The 15,683-nt window shown below is 36.8% G+C and overlaps 3 protein-coding genes across 4 annotated transcripts; 1 reads left to right on the top strand and 2 right to left on the bottom strand.

The window, feature by feature from the left end:
• Positions 1-17: 17 nt before the first annotated feature.
• On the bottom strand, positions 18-8,969 carry LOC114741690 (U3 small nucleolar RNA-associated protein 6 homolog). Of its 2 annotated transcripts, XM_028929947.1 has the most exons (7): positions 8,966-8,969; positions 2,820-3,247; positions 1,919-2,575; positions 1,309-1,758; positions 839-1,011; positions 583-766; positions 18-333 (listed from the first exon to the last, which is right to left on the bottom strand). In XM_028929947.1, the coding sequence occupies exons 2-7, from the start codon at positions 3,234-3,236 to the stop codon at positions 238-240; spliced, it is 1,977 nt and encodes a 658-aa protein (XP_028785780.1). In that variant the 5' UTR covers positions 3,237-3,247; positions 8,966-8,969; the 3' UTR covers positions 18-237. The 2 variants fall into 2 exon arrangements, with proteins under 2 accessions (XP_028785780.1, XP_028785779.1); XM_028929946.1 differs by lacking the exon at positions 8,966-8,969 and having other exon boundaries at positions 2,820-3,362.
• Positions 4,753-6,727, bottom strand: LOC114741694 (probable protein phosphatase 2C 39). Its single transcript, XM_028929951.1, has 6 exons — positions 6,683-6,727; positions 6,088-6,258; positions 5,763-6,008; positions 5,340-5,613; positions 5,027-5,181; positions 4,753-4,929 (listed from the first exon to the last, which is right to left on the bottom strand). Exons 1-6 carry the CDS (start codon positions 6,686-6,688, stop codon positions 4,786-4,788), a joined length of 996 nt encoding a protein of 331 aa, XP_028785784.1. The 5' UTR covers positions 6,689-6,727; the 3' UTR covers positions 4,753-4,785.
• On the top strand, positions 8,332-12,624 carry LOC114741693 (uncharacterized). The gene is made up of 11 exons (XM_028929950.1): positions 8,332-8,435; positions 8,549-8,632; positions 9,265-9,360; positions 9,460-9,535; positions 9,629-9,721; positions 9,818-9,891; positions 9,982-10,089; positions 10,175-10,312; positions 11,313-11,418; positions 11,632-11,837; positions 12,248-12,624. Exons 1-11 carry the CDS (start codon positions 8,367-8,369, stop codon positions 12,314-12,316), a joined length of 1,119 nt encoding a protein of 372 aa, XP_028785783.1. The 5' UTR covers positions 8,332-8,366; the 3' UTR covers positions 12,317-12,624.
• Positions 12,625-15,683: the final 3,059 nt, after the last annotated feature.

The following is a 15,683-nucleotide window of genomic DNA, read 5'->3' as shown; positions in this document are numbered from 1 at the left end:
GTAAGACTAAAAATTTGTATTTGTTCGAGCTTTAAATTACACAATAATGTACATTTCAATCCTCGAATTCAGAGGTTCAAGGTAGTACGACAAAATCAAAGGAACTGCATTATCTGTCTCGAAAGGAAATGTGTAGGAAAAACTTTCATGTCTGGCCCTATCTGAAAGAACGAATATTTTAAAAAAAAAGGGGGGGTCAAAACTGAAGCCATGATGATTCATAAGTATCTTCGAGGATCATCCCAAATTAGGGGACGCAATGAATACGCCCGCATCTTTGAGTATCCTCCTTGCCCGCCACACAACAGCAGTAGCCTTTTCCGACGTTCCCATCTGCAACACAGGTGAAAAAACCCGTAGTGAGAAAGCTATTCGATATAAACGATTTGCTATTCCTCAAATAATGAAGAGGTAGTTAGATGGCATTTAAAATGTCTGTAGTTGATATGAACATATGATAAACAGATAAACTGTCATCGAAATTATCAAAGAGACAGGAATCCACCAAGGAACTCGGAAAATGCAAACAGCTATTTGGTCAGTTTATGCAGCAGCCACAATGGCAGTAAGCCTGAGTCATACCTTGCTTTCCATTTGATAATAATCTTGCCACAATTTGACATCTTGGTCATAAGTTGCAAGCGCAGATTCGTATAATTTTCTAGCGTTCACGAGACCATCTTTATCTCCAATTGAAGCAAGGTTTGTTTCAAGGTCAATGCAGTTTTTATATAAAACGAGGCCAGGATGTGGTAAAGCTATAAATCTGCAATGAGAAGAAAGCGTATGAAACTTCCAGCTCAAAAATAAGTATGAGAAAAAAAAATTCAGAACATACCGCTTATACGTCTCTCTGGTCTGCTGAATTCCATCCTTCTGAAGGATAAACTTTACAATGGCAGAGGAGAGGGAAAATCCATTTTCACTGCCACCATCCCTTGCCAAAGTAGTGACAGAAATCTCTAACAGCTTATCAAAATACGGTCTTTGATTTGCATAGAATTTAAGGGCCTGCGAGAAGAGCCAATTTCAAAGATGAATTATTAAGAACTTCATGAATTTGACACAGCAAATGGACAGAACAGTTTAGAAAGGGGGCGATCTGTTTATGATTGGATTGTGCAGGAACAAATGCGTGAAATTTACAAAACGCCGGGACAAAACAATAAAAAGTTCATCAATGGGCCTTGAAAGAACGTCTAAGAGAATCCCCAACGAGCTTCAATGCTCAATGCAGATCAGGGTCAAACTGGTATTGAAAAATCATAAAGAAAAAACAGAAATATTAATTTAATGCAGACAACATACCATTACCCACAAGTTCTCAGATTTTGAAACGGGAAATCTTCTCAAACTGCATCTAAAGAGCTCAAACAGGGATAACAGATCAGCATCACTAAGTGAAGGAGAACTCCTCGCTATGCATTTAATCTCTATAGTTATCCGTAATACCCATAATTGCACCGACTCTGCCAGTTTGCCAGAGCAAAGCTTTGTTGACAGCTTCCTGGCTTCATCCAACCGTCCCAATTGCAAATAGAATGACAAATAATCACATGCAAGATCTTCAGTAAGGCATGCCATACTTTCAGCCCTTTCATATATTCTCAAGAGATGTGATACATAATTTACAGCTTCATCTGACAGCTCAGATATAGTGGTTTCACCCCCTTTATGAGCCATAAAACTCATTAGACAGTTTGCATACAATCTAAACATATTGCCCAAAGGAAAACTTCTCAAAGCCTCCTCATAAACCTACAAAAATAAAAAATAAAAAATCAAAGATTTATCAGCCCAGGATAGGTGCCCAAGACCAACAATCTTAAAAGCATACTTTTCTAACTACTTTCAAGGTAAAAACATTTACAAAAATGATATGCTCTCGATGGTCTCAGTGGTTCCGATGAATTCATACCTCAATTGCCCTTTGCAAATGGGAAATGATGGCTTCTTCACTCATCTCATGCACAGTTTCAGGGTTATATTCACGTCTTGCAAGCCAATCCCAGAACTCTGGCTCTCTCAAAAAATCTCTCTTCATCCCATTCAGTATCTCGTCACGCATTTCTTCAGAATTTGCTAACTTAGTGCCCTCCAAAATTTCAAGAAACCTCTGCCGAAGATTAAGACTTGAAGGGACAGCTTCAACTGCACCACTGTAGATAGTTTGGAAGATGCTCATACCACGCTCAGCAAATAATGCTTGTTTCTTTTCTGAATCGCCATCTTCCACGTTTGAATTCTCATTATTTTCTGGTTTAACACTGAAGGACAAGAAGGAATCTTCATTTTCTTCTCTCTGTTGTTTCCCATAAGCATCACTCTGATCGCGGGTCAAAGTGCCCTCATCCTCACCGAGAGCAACCTTTCTAGCCTTTAACTTGTTAAGATACGTAAGTTCCATCCGAAGATACTCTATCCAAAGGTCTTCTGAAGTTGGGCAAACCCTAAGTCCTTCTTGCATTAGAGCACGGGCAGCTGCAACATTTAAGTTATGGTCAAATTCCCAAGCTGCAGCATATATCCAAACTCCTGGTACCTTTGGATGAAACCTAACAAGTTTTGCGAGGGCCTGAAAAATGTCAGATTGCAAATGTTCAGATGCTGTAATAAAAACACAAATATTATAACAGAATATAATATTACGACATATATGTGAGGGGTTATAAGGTTATCAATACGCAAAGATGCCCTGGTGTTAAGTAATGAACAAGGGAAACCTCAGTCTGAAAATGGAAATACAGTTTCTAGCTCCACATTACGATGTTGTTTTCTTCCATTGTTCTAGAGAAAACAGTTATGCAATAGCATGTTACCTTCTTCATCCTCCCATTCTTCTTTAGTCTGCAAAACTCAAGATACCGAAACCAAATATCAATATCGCCTTTATACCGCTTCAAAACCAACTCATAAATATCCATAATCCTCAACACACCAGCAAAATCCGACTTGGACTTCTTCTTCTTCTTCTTCTTCTCATTTCCCTGATTCTCCGACTCGTGAGACACCACCAGTTTCTTGCGGAGCCTCCGGAGGGAGTCAAGCTGAGTCTCGTAATCAATATAGGCTAAAAAGTCCTGCTTGAGGGGGCTCGGGCGCTTGAGTCTGTACTCGAATTTCCGACGTTGCTTCACGATCTCGGCTATTTCGCGGCGACTGAAGATGCCACGTTGCTCGAGGTCGTCGAGCTCGTCGACCATGCGCTCCAATCTATATTGTACCACGTCAGCCATTTTTGGGTCGACTCGGAGTGAACAGGTGCACTTCGCCGAAAGGAAGAACCACCGTGAAGGGAGAGAGACGGTGGGAGCAGAAGATTCAGTTCAGAGGAGTGACGGGCGCGCAAATCCTCGGGGCTGAACGAGGGTTTTGCTCGTTGGTCGAAAGCCGAAAATCGAAAGTCTTTGTTCTTTTTATTTTTTTGGTCGAAAAAAATATATATAAATAAAATGTTAAGGTGTATCCAACACTCTAAAATATTTTCTTGAGTGCATCTGGCACCTTAAAGTATTTTGTAATACATTCAATACCTCAGAGTATTTTCTCGAATGCATCCAAGACCCTAAAATATTTTATTGTGCATCTAACACCATGAAGTATTTTTTTTAAATGCTGGAAATATTTGTCGGTGCATCCAGCACCAAGGCAAAAAAAGTACTTCAGGATGTTGGACGCTCTTAAAAAATATTTTGAAGTATTAAATACATTACAAAATGTGTTAAGGTACTGGATACATCTGAGAAAATATTTTGAGATATTGGATGCGCCTTAAACCTATAAATAAATAATATAAAACAAGGCAGGGCTCTATTTAGGCTTCATGCGCCTGAAGACTTCTTCGAATTTGTTCCATGCAACTACAATTATACCATGTTATTTAAAAAAAAAAAAAAAAAGGAGTGATCGCGTTTATAACTTTAAAATAGTGTGACTTATTTTTGTAAAAAAAATTAACATGACCTGTTAAAATTATTATATTATATACGGATTAATTATGAGTTTGTACTTGCATAAAGTATAAGATAAAAAAAAATCAAGATTATTCATAATGTACAAGTACTATGGCTTTTAATAAAATTTAATTCATATGGGAAGCATTGTCATATTCCTATGGTAGTGTGAGAAATGAAACAAGACAGCCTATGAAGCTTCCATACATTATATACATAGAGAGAGTTATTAAGATAGATTGTTCAGTTGAAGGAAGAAATGGATAAAAGATCCCTCATGAACTTGGATACTTCATTAATAATCCCTTTCACTTATTTCCATTATACTCCTGTTTTTGAAGCACAGATTGATGTAAATTGCTAGTGTGTTCTTTTGCTCCTAAATTAAAAGGGGATAAAACAACTATTTCTTTCTTATCCTATTACTGCACAATAAATCTATAATAGAGTCCATTATATTTATAATTATTAACGAGCCATTTGTAGTTAAATTATTAGATTGATCTAGTGATTAGAAAATTGAAATGAGACCGTATTTTTTCTTTTAATTGCTAAAAATAAATAATAATTGATGTGGCCACTAATATATGTTTAACAAATTTTGAACACCATATATCAATCATTAATATCAATATAAATTTTGAACGCCAACATAAAAACACATAGGCCCATCTGGCTGGAGGCATATACAAGCAGCTATTGCGAGATTTGGATCAACATCTATGAATCTACCTTTCATATTTCTTCTCCATGGTTGAGAGAGTTCATTCTGAGAAAAAGTAGAGAGCGAAAGAAGAAGAAGAAGAAATGAACTGCGTACAGCTAGGAACATTCAATTAGCCTGGAACATTACAACAATGCATGAAATATCATCATAGCTTCCTTGAGCCAATGCTTCTTTAACCAGCTTCTTGGCTGCTTTTTTTGCATCATCCATATCCTTCACGCACTCACAAGCTTCTTCGTTCGTCATCACCTGCAATTCATCAAGTTCTTTGTTAAGATCAAAACATTAAATATGCAAATACTGTTCTGTGCTCTTTATATGCAGATACTCTGGTACAAAATATCACCTTCCAGAGGCCGTCACTAGCCAAAATGACGAACTCAGTGTCCTCAGTGATGTTTTGAACCATCACGTCTGGTTCTGCAGTAATGTGTTCCTTCAACCTTCCATCCCCAAATGCCCTGCTCATTGCTAATACACCATCCACTCTTGGAACACGTCCTAAGCTCCCAAAGAAAATCAGAACATTAAGCAAAGTTGTTAATAAGAAAAAGAATGTATTATTGGTAAAACTTACTGCTAGTGATTGATTGTTTGTTCTTCTTAACATCTCAGTAAAATCTGCAAGAAATGTTGACTAGTTGTATGGTATTCATTACCGGGTGCCTTGGACACAAAACCTCCTTTGCTCTCAACGAGATCTTTCTCCCTCAGTGGCTCATGATCCTCTGTAATTTGTTTTGCCACACCGTTTCTGCATAATATTGCTCGAGAATCGCCGACGTTGGCTACCAGTAACTTCACTCCATTAACAAGTATTCCTACAACAGCTGTTGATCCCCCTCGTGAATCTGCTATCTTTTCTAGGATCTCTTCATCCATGGCCTTGCATGATCTCTTAAGGACACGTACTGGATTCTTCCAGAAGTCAGGCTATCCAATGCATGATAAAAAGAACACAAATATTAGCAGTGGTATGAACTAAGACATGCAATGTTTTCATTGAAGAGCTTAAAAAGATAATACAATACCTTCACAATTTTTCAAGTATTTTTAAAATGGCTAAAGGATATGTCACATACCTCGCTCAATATTCTTTCAAATAGATGGCCTTGCAAGTATTTTGCAACAGCTCGACCAGCGTGGCCATCAAAAATTGCATATAGTCCTAAGTCGCAGCCATTGATGTTCCTGTGTTCAGCAAAAATATAATCCTCCCTTCCATGGTCCATCTTTCCTTGGACCAGATAAGATCCATGGCTGAAATGTCTAGAAGACTCATTACCCTTATCCGAATCTTCTGCTGGAAGACCTTTTTCAAGTTCCCCCTTTACAAGAAAAAGTAAATATCACGACGAAAATACAAAGTACACAAGCTCTCTGGTTAGATTTAGCAGATTGATATACCCCGGTAGAAGTTGGACCTTCGTCTCCTAACAAGTACTCTGCATCATCTTGAAGATCATCGCCAACTTCAGCATCTTCATCGCCTTCTCCTTTATCGCCACCATGCTCATTTTCCTTGTTCTCCTCATCCTCATAATATTTTTCATCTCTAGTAAGGTAGCCTTCTGGCTGCTGTCAAATGCAAGGATAAGATTGCAGGCTTCGAGAACTGAGAAAAATTGAGGGAAAACAGGTATATTTGCAGCAACACTGTATATTAAGTGCGATTAATTAAAACAGATTATGATAGAGCAAATGATGGAAGATCTCAATGGGATAACCTCAGCGAAATAGAGCGCTTGTAAAATAAAGCGAGCTCATGAGTTAATAAAAAGCAGAAGACAAACACAGCTATCTTTCTCAAAGTGTGACATATCAGCGCATCATACTGACTGTTACCGCATTATTCACTTTATTCTCTCCTTTCAGACCTTGCTTATATATTTTTCCTTGGAGGCTGGATGCAGTATTTCTCACGTAATACAGCATTTTTCAACCTGGTAAATCACACAGAAATCCATAGAATTAAAGCTTGAGGGAAAGCATATGCACATACCTTCATCTTATCAAACAAAGTTTCTTCCGGATCGCATCTTGTAATCTACACAGAACCATGTTATTGAAGTAGGAAAAAAAATCATTTGATCAAATGTCTTCGCAAATTATTCGGGAAGGAGAACTCAGGCGTGGGACTGATCAAAAGGGCAAAGTGAAAATGACTCTAAAACAGCCGAAAATGCATTATATACCGTCAATTTGTGAATGCAGAGGACACCCTTATTCAAGTTCCTTAGATCCTAAATATATTATAAAGCAGAAGCGTACGTAGAGAAGCCAACAACAAGTGCTGATAAAATGAACAAAATATGAATAACTTTCGAACTTGGGAAGCTTCCTCCAGAAATGAACTCCATTTTCATGTTTAATACCTTGGATGCAGGAGGATTCACAAGAGTCTCTAAAGAAGACTCTCTTTTGTGTGAATTAGCAGAGCCCTGCCGAACGCACCATAATAAGAACAAAGGCTTGAAGCAAAGGAAAAACATATATACGTTTTTTTCCCACAAAAAAAAGAAAAAAGAAAAGAAAATAGCACGGTAAACATATTTGGCTGCGCAAACCAAACTGATACCTTGGTCATGTTTGGTGAGTGGATTTGTGAGTTTTGATGAGAAGCTGTTGGAGGAATGGAGGTGAGAGCAGAGGAATTGCATGGTTTAGCTTTGTAAAAATGCAGAGGTGGAGGAGAGAACAGAGGAACCAAGAAGAACACGTGGGACGTGGCTATAGAACGAAAGGATCAGTGTCCTTCACCGACTCATCATCGTCGACAGTGCTACAAGTGGCAAGTACTTGTTCAGCAGCTCATGTAATTTGTCAATTACCCAGCCAAATACCCAAACAAAAGCTAAATTTAACTATATAGTTCACATGTGAAGGACACTGATGAAGAAAGTATCTCGACGTGACCTGCTTCCCCAAGTCCCCCCTGAATTGCATGCAATTTCAACCATCTGCCTCAAACATCACTAAAAATGCACCCTGCCCGGATCTAGCTGGTATATACTACCTCCGGTTTTCAATATAAGAACTTATTTGATTTTTATTTTGGTTCTAAATATAAGACCCTAATCTACTTTGTTACTCATATTTATGTATTTTTTTCAAGGTAGTCCTTCTAATAATAGTAGTTCTAACTCATACACCGGGTTAGTAAGGATATTTTAAGAAAGATAATACTTATTTATTACAAATAACTAGTTTAACTTATTTTCTTAATTTTTAACTGATTCTTATAATTAGGATCGGAGGTAGTACTAGATCTTTTGATGATATACAATCCAAAAATAATAATTGGTTGATTTATTTTAAACATTAAAAAAATGTGTTTGAGAATTCTTTAAAGTGCTCTTATTTTTATTTTGTACTCTGATTTTTTAGATGAAAATCAATGTAAAACAATAATAAAAATATATATCAACCGAATTTGATTTATGCAGCTCTCCGCTAGTCTCCACTTTACCCCACTAATCCGATCGAGGGTGGTGTGGCAAAAAAAAAAACAAAACAATAATGATTGTAGCGTCGTTTTGTGGCCATTCGGATGGGTGAGGTCGTTTGCCTTTGATTCAAAACGACACCTCTCGATGTCTTGAAGCGTCCTTGGAAGTTCGGCTCGCCCTCCCTTCTTCCTCGTTCACCGCGAGATCGAGTAGTATCTCTTTCTTTCCCTCGGAGCGATGGAGTTTCGCGTTTGTAGCGTTTTGAGCTTGTTTATCATCTTCTTCCTCATCTCTCCTCGAGCTAGGGTTTGTCCATCTTCTCTCTCTTCCTTAATTAAACAACCTGGGTTGAAGACTAAGGTTCTCCGTGGTCGTTTTGATCTAATAATTTGTCTTGTCTGATTTGATTATTTGGCCAGAGTGAGGATTCTGGTTCGATTTTCTTCATTGATGGCACTGGTCATCAATTCCTTCGCGCAAGATCACCCGACCATGAAGTTGAGGTACTTCTTTTCTCATACCAGTTTTAGATTCTATCATATCTTCCTATTCAAATTACAGATCCATGCAAGCTTATGTCGTTTCATTGGGTTTATCTTTATCAAATTCCCTTTGTTTATGAGAAGATGTTCGCTGCAAAATAAAATTACTTGAATCCTGTTATTCACGTATAATTCGTTGCAACACAAGCCTTCAAATCTAGTAATAGGCACGTGAAGCATGGGGAAAGTGATAGTGACGAATCAATGGAAGCTTGATAGTCTATTGAATCGCAAAGTTCTAGCCGGGGAAGTCGGAGCTGTGTTCACCGGGGAAATTATGTTTCTATGATATACCCTTTCGGCACTTAGTTTAATGCCGATAACTTTTCAATTTCCAAAGTTCTAGTAAGATCATCCTTATTGTTCCTCGTCTTTCTTTTAGTCTTAATCGCTTTATTGAATGTATTGTATTCTAGAGTGGTTCTCTTACAAAATGAACTGAATTGCTTGCATACATATAATGTGACATGTGAAAAGATTTTTCGATGTTAACTCATGATATATGGAGAAATCTTAACTGCACTAAACTTTCGTAGCCAATATCCATATTCCATACTATCTCACCGGGTGGCATTACTTAACGCTTTCTGCAGAAACCATCATTGTTGCTTCAGGAAGTTGGTGCCGCTGTATCAATTTTACTTGGTTTTTCACCTTCTTCCAGCCTTTCAGCCGCTGGCTCGTCCAAGGTAATTATTAGTGATTTTTAGCTTCTGATATTTTTATTTATGTTTAATTATGTTTCTTTTATTAGTTTTAATGAATGTCAATATCGTGCTTCTCTGCAGCTGGATGAGATCCTTGTTCCCAATCCATTCAAGAGGCCCCGTGCTGTGCTTTTGCTGGAAGTGAATGGAATTGATGGTCTCTGGCCTGTGTCTGAGCTGGATTTTAAGTTATCTAATTATTATTTTTTTCATTTATAATAATTGAAAACAAAAGAATTGATGCATGCAGATAGACAAATTGCCCAATATAATGAAATGTTCAGCAATGCATTTAGAAGCACGCACATTCTTGGTACAGATAAAGTTGACATTCAATTTCGTGGTGAGATTTTGTAAAGTTCATAAGTGCTAGGCATAATAGAATATAGATTGTTGTGGAGTTTCTTTTTCCTTACTATTTTTGGTTGAATGTGTGCAGATGAAGATGATGTTTCTGTGCTTCTCTTGGATGAACCGTCAAAAGATTGCACTGAAAAAGAAATTAGTGCTTTTGTCAGTCTTTATTGTATATGTTTGAGTTATTTTTTTGCTGTTTGATTACCAATTTATATGTGAAAATGAATTTTATCTTTGTTTTCTTAGGCATCTATGATGGGTGGATCTTATGCTTCTAATACCCAAGAGCCATTAAACGGAGTGCTGACAATCCCGTTGGCAAATGGCGCTATGGTGAATCTGCATATGTCGAAGGTATCATGAGGACTAAAAAATATATTTGGTAACTCATGAGCTTATCTATGAATCTGACTGAAGACTTACATGATTGGGTTTGTAGAAATCAGAAAAGGAGTATGTAGTAGCTCTTCTATCTCTGGTTCGCAATGTTGAAAGGGCAATCCAAATGCATGATGATTTATCGCAAAGTGCAAGGAATCCAGCAGAGTTGCTGATGGGATGCTTCAGTGGCATTAAGGTGTTTATTATTCCTGTTCCTTGTTTGATGCATTCCTGTTCTTTTCTTTTAGTTGTTCTTAAACTTTTCAAAAGAATGTAGCGGAACTACTGTTGCTGTACCTTTGTATAGTTTTACTCAATAACTTGCTAGAAGTGACGTAATTTCTGGATTGTGCTCGTAGAAAAGTTTGTAATATCCAAATTCCAATAGGTCATGTTTTGGAGGGTAGGCTTGCATTATGGATGTAAGAATGGGGCTAATGAATAGTGGGAGCTTTGAAAGTGAAAAACATTAATACTTAAGCGGTACTCTGTTCTCTCTCAACTAATGCCTCCTGAGATATCTTGCATAAGTCCTTTCAAATGTTTGCGTGAGTTTTTTCAGTTAAAATTGCCTTTTGTTCGGTTGATAAAAAGCTACATAATTGATATGAAAATTTTGAAGTGAAAAATGTTGTCAATTTACCAACCCCAGTTATTTCTGAAAATTCAATTAAATTAACTCCAGATGGGGCATAAAGGAAGCAAAAAGATGACATGAATATTCCAATTTGTGAAAATGACCAATTTAAGCCTCTTATAATTTCATGGTTGTATTTGACGCAATACTATAATAATTTAACTTAGGGGTTTTACAAAGCTGATTGCTTCCTTGAACACGGCAGTAACTGACTTCCATGTCATATTTTTTACTGAAGGGAACAAGTAATGTATGTCTTTAGTTTAGTGAGAATTTGTTTGCTTACGAAGGTTTTGTTGAATCCCTTTGGCCAATGCTGGCTAACTTACTATATGGTGCTTGTATGACCTGAGAAAAGGCACATTGATTTCTCAACATAATTTACCAACACAGAGAATCCATGTCAATTTCTTGGCCTAGTTAATGGAGCTGTCAGCTGTTATTTAGCTTCCCAAGTGCTTAGGTTTTTTCTTGGTTTTTCGATGTTTATGTTCATCATGACCATAAATGTTTGTTATAAACACGGATTATAGTTGTCTGGTTGACAAATATGGCGCAGGCTTTGCAAGAGCAAGATGGAGCTGAAAGTATTGTTCAAGATGGCGTTGAGCTGCTACTCGTAACTTTAACCAAGATACTTGGTTCACTGCAGGAAGCTTACAAAGGTCAAATATTGTTTATCAAAGTACTTACTGCATCATCTAAAACAAGAGCTTTACAACTACATTGATGGTGATTTGCTTTAGAATGATATTTCCTCAGTGATATTACTCTCATAAGTTTGAATATTCTCGGATGGGTTCTTTAGATGTCTCCATTGAAGTTGATTGCTCCAAAGAATTCAATTACATAACAGCTAATGATTGGTGATTGAGCAGGTCAAATTGTTGGAGTTATATACTCTCATTCGAGGACTACTCAGGAGTTGGGTAAGACGCTTGATGTTGTGTTTTCTTCTCACAATGCTGCTCGATTGTTGGCGGAAGATAAAGCATTGAATGTATCACTTGCGGAAGTGGTGTTGGTTAGGCGAACCCTTGCATGGGTAACAGGATTGATTTTGCTCATCTCAACTCTGATAGGGGTAAGTCCTCTGTGAACGATGATAGTAGTATTTGAAAATTGAAGACCTTAACTAAAGCGAGAGACATTCTTGTGAAACAAAGACAAATGAAAGTAACTTTTTTTTATCTACGGGTTGCAAATATTTCCCAATGAGATCTTGCCACAGGTCAGAGGACTTTTTGGGCAGTATTTTTCGTTGGGTTGTTTCCTTACTTTAGTGCTACCTTTTATCGAGGATGGGTAGTGCAAAACCGGAGGTATTGCTCAAAATTATGGTTAGATGATACCCACATGGTATATTTCTGATGGTAGAATCAACAAACAAGCATTTATTTGAAGATCTTGCTTGCTTTCATCTCGACAATACCAGCCGAAGCTGGTACTGAGAGTTGAAGGGTAAATATTGACCATTTCTCTTTTCGCAAACAGATATGCTATCTTTTGAATATGCCACTCACAAGGGATACCCTCCTCTATTCTAATGTCAAGCTCGACTAAGCAAGGAAGCCTCATGACAAATCTGTTCACCCAAAAAGATCGAGTGGAGAACCAGGTGCCCATTGAACATTGTAGTGGGGGCTTTTTCTAGATGCCTCCTAGCTATCTGCGTCCATGATTACATTATTGTCTTTAGAGCAATAGCATGTTGTATTGAGGTATCGGTAACTAGTTGAATCAGAATTTGGATTTATCGAGAAGTTATTTATTAAATCGAACGATGTTGCATTGTAAAGCTTGGTTATTGGGCTTTGATGGTTTTGTGGTCATTCCTTGCATTGCAATAATGTGTATCCTATGTTTTACAATTTTTGCTGATTACCATTCAGTTGTTAAATAATAAAATTCCATGGATCCTTGGATCCATTGGCTTCATGATTACAGTGGGCCCTTCCTCGCCCTCGCTCTCTCTCACATATACGGGTGTTACATTCTTCTCTGAAGTTTCCTCGGCTTTTTTTGTTTTCTATTTTAGGGGCCGCGAACTCTGTAAAACTGTCTTTTAAACTATGCTGAGGTTATTTGCATTATGATATGCCTCTGATCATAATATCAACGAACACTCCAACAGTTATGAATTTGATCCTCAAAATATAAAAACGTTGTGAATCTGGAGTTCTTTTTAGCTTTAATTGAAAAAATGGTCGCAGTTTGGCAAATTTCTTAGTGTTTACTTGATAAATAAGTAATAGCCCTTTTGCCCCCCTTCTCACAATGTTTTCGTCTATGACGCGTACAATTTGCCGTATTTCCGGTTTAATTTTTAAGTGGAACTTCCGCTAAATCAATCTTCATCAGTTTTTTTTTTTTTTAATGATACGGGATTTTTTTAAGCAAATTGTGCCAAAATTTCTTTAGTTCTGGGAAAGTAATTTGAAGGGAAAATTAATCTTAATCCTTTAACTATTGACTTACTTATAACTCAATTCTTTAATTATGACTCAATACGAGTCAGTTCTTAAACTTTTAACTCTTTTATGATTCATTTCTTTATCTTTGCCTCTTTATGTTATGATGCTTGTCATCTCCAACTAATCATGAGTCATCCTACATGGCAAGCATGGGTAAGAAAATCACTTCCAACTCAGCACCACATAAGCAACCAAGAGGGAGGACTGGAGAAGTCGGTGAAGAGGGGAAAATAAAAAGAAAACACGCTGTGAACCCACTACAAGGAAGGAAGAAGAATCTGAATTGAGTTGAGCAAGACGAGTCAAACTAGGGTGTTGGGAAAAAAAGGAATAATCTCTAGAAAGGAGAGAGGGAATGAGTTCGAAAATGATTGTACATAGTAAGAAAATTTCAAAATAAGTCTATCAGATATGGAATTGAGCAAGATGGAGACGGTGGGAAGTATCTCTGAAAAAAAACAAATAAGAGTCACCATATAGTTACACCAAAAAAACAAAAAGAACAAACATTCAAATTTCACATAGGCAACTACTACAAGAATTATCTTAAACAAAATGATAAATATAAAACACAAAATAGATTGGGTTTTTATATTTAAAATCAAATTAAAAGTCAAACTAATTTTTATATTAAGGAACAGAGCTAATATATCATATTGTTGTCTTAAGTACTTACTGGATGACCTAAAACAAGAGCTTCACAAGTTCATTGACAGTGATCCGCTTTAGAATAATATTTCGTCTCTGATGTTACTCTCATAATGTTTGGAGATTCACAAGGGACACCCTCTTCAATTCTAATGTCAAGGAAGCCTCACGACAAATTCATTCACCCAAAAAGAGTGGACGACTGGGTGACCGTTGAACCATGTGATGGGTTCGTAGTGTCGTGGTCATTCCAATACATTGCCATAAGGGGCAAAAAAAAACAATAAAATACCCTAAAAATTGCTGATGATTTGAGATTTTAAAATTCATCCATCTTGATTTGAGAGTATTTCATTATCTTTTTTCCTATCCCTTGCAATAATGTGTATTCCATGTTTTCCGATTTTTGTTCACTATTGTTCAGTTTGTTAAATACTAAAATTCCACAATGATCCTTCATCCAGTGGCCTCATGATTACAGTGAGACTCTCTCTCTCTCTCTAATGTGTGGGTACTACAATCAAATCAACTTCAAAGTTTGAACTTCGTCCCAGCCAAGGTTTTCTCGCTTCCTCTTTTTTTTTTTTTTGTTTAACGGCTTGCTCCGTAAAAATCCGTATTCAAATTTATGTTTGGATTATTCCCCTGGTGATGTGTCCCTGATCACAATTAATATCAATGAACACTTACAGTAATGACTTTATTTATTTTTATACCTCTACTTATATACGTGTGTAAAACACAACCCTAACGTTTAATGTGCTGACGGAATACGCAAAGCTAAATGTGTCATGTGCTTATATATTATGATAAATTGTAGGCAGAAAGGGAACATTAACAGGGAATCACTTGATAATGAAGGGGAAACGGAACCCGGTCATGTATGTATATATGTATGATTTATTGGTTAACATCAAAACAATATCATGAGCATGGAGTTTGATTGATAACTCCAGAAATGAAGGGATAAGATATTACTACCTCCGGTTCTAATTATAAGAGCGAGTTGACTAATTTGAAGAGATTAAGAAAATAAGTTAAGTTAGTTATTTATAATAAATAGATGTTGCCTTTCCTAAAATATCCTTGTTAATCATGTGTATTGGCTAGAATTACTATTATTAGAAAGACTAGCTTGGAAAAAAATGTATAAATATGAGAGACAAAGTAGATTGAGGTCTTATAATTAAGACCAAACTAAAAGTTAAACGAGGTCTTATATTAAGAACCGAAAGTAGTATTAAACGAATAGCATATAACTCAATAACTTATATGATGACGACTGTAAAGATGGAAAAAGGAAATGTGTATGGCAAGTCAAATATTATTTAATTTATTAAACAACAATATGATGCAAGTCCCATTATTGCAGGAAGGAGTCGCATAAACCGACAACATATATATAATGAATGACAACGAACTGTTGCGTCTTTATTGTATGTCTCGCATAGCTTATCCTTCCGGATGGAAAGCCTTTGACTGCCCTCTTTGGAATTTATAAATACTCAGAACATGGGCATGCCATTTTTATTTTTGGCGAAGCCTTTACTTAGCATTCAAGTATATATAAGGCCAATTAAGCCATGCAATAATATACAAAAACCAAAAGCGGGTTCAATAGTTTTGTTTTATGAAGCAACCACGTGAAGACTCGAGCCAAAAGCCATAATACCGAATTGTTGGCATGTGCCTCTCTCAGGACTGCTCTTCCTCGCATATCTATAAAAGGGACAGGTTTATATGAAGGTGACAACACAAACTAGGAATTAGAGGCCATATTTGAGAACTGCGCATAGTGATCTCAAGAG

Source organism: Neltuma alba, unplaced genomic scaffold, assembly GCF_004799145.2.
Source record: "Neltuma alba isolate B1F8T4 unplaced genomic scaffold, ASM479914v2 tig00003470_pilon, whole genome shotgun sequence".
NCBI classification, from domain to species: Eukaryota; Viridiplantae; Streptophyta; class Magnoliopsida; order Fabales; family Fabaceae; genus Neltuma; species Neltuma alba.
Note: the sequence above shows the minus strand (reverse complement) of the source record. Positions and strands in the feature narration are given on the sequence as shown.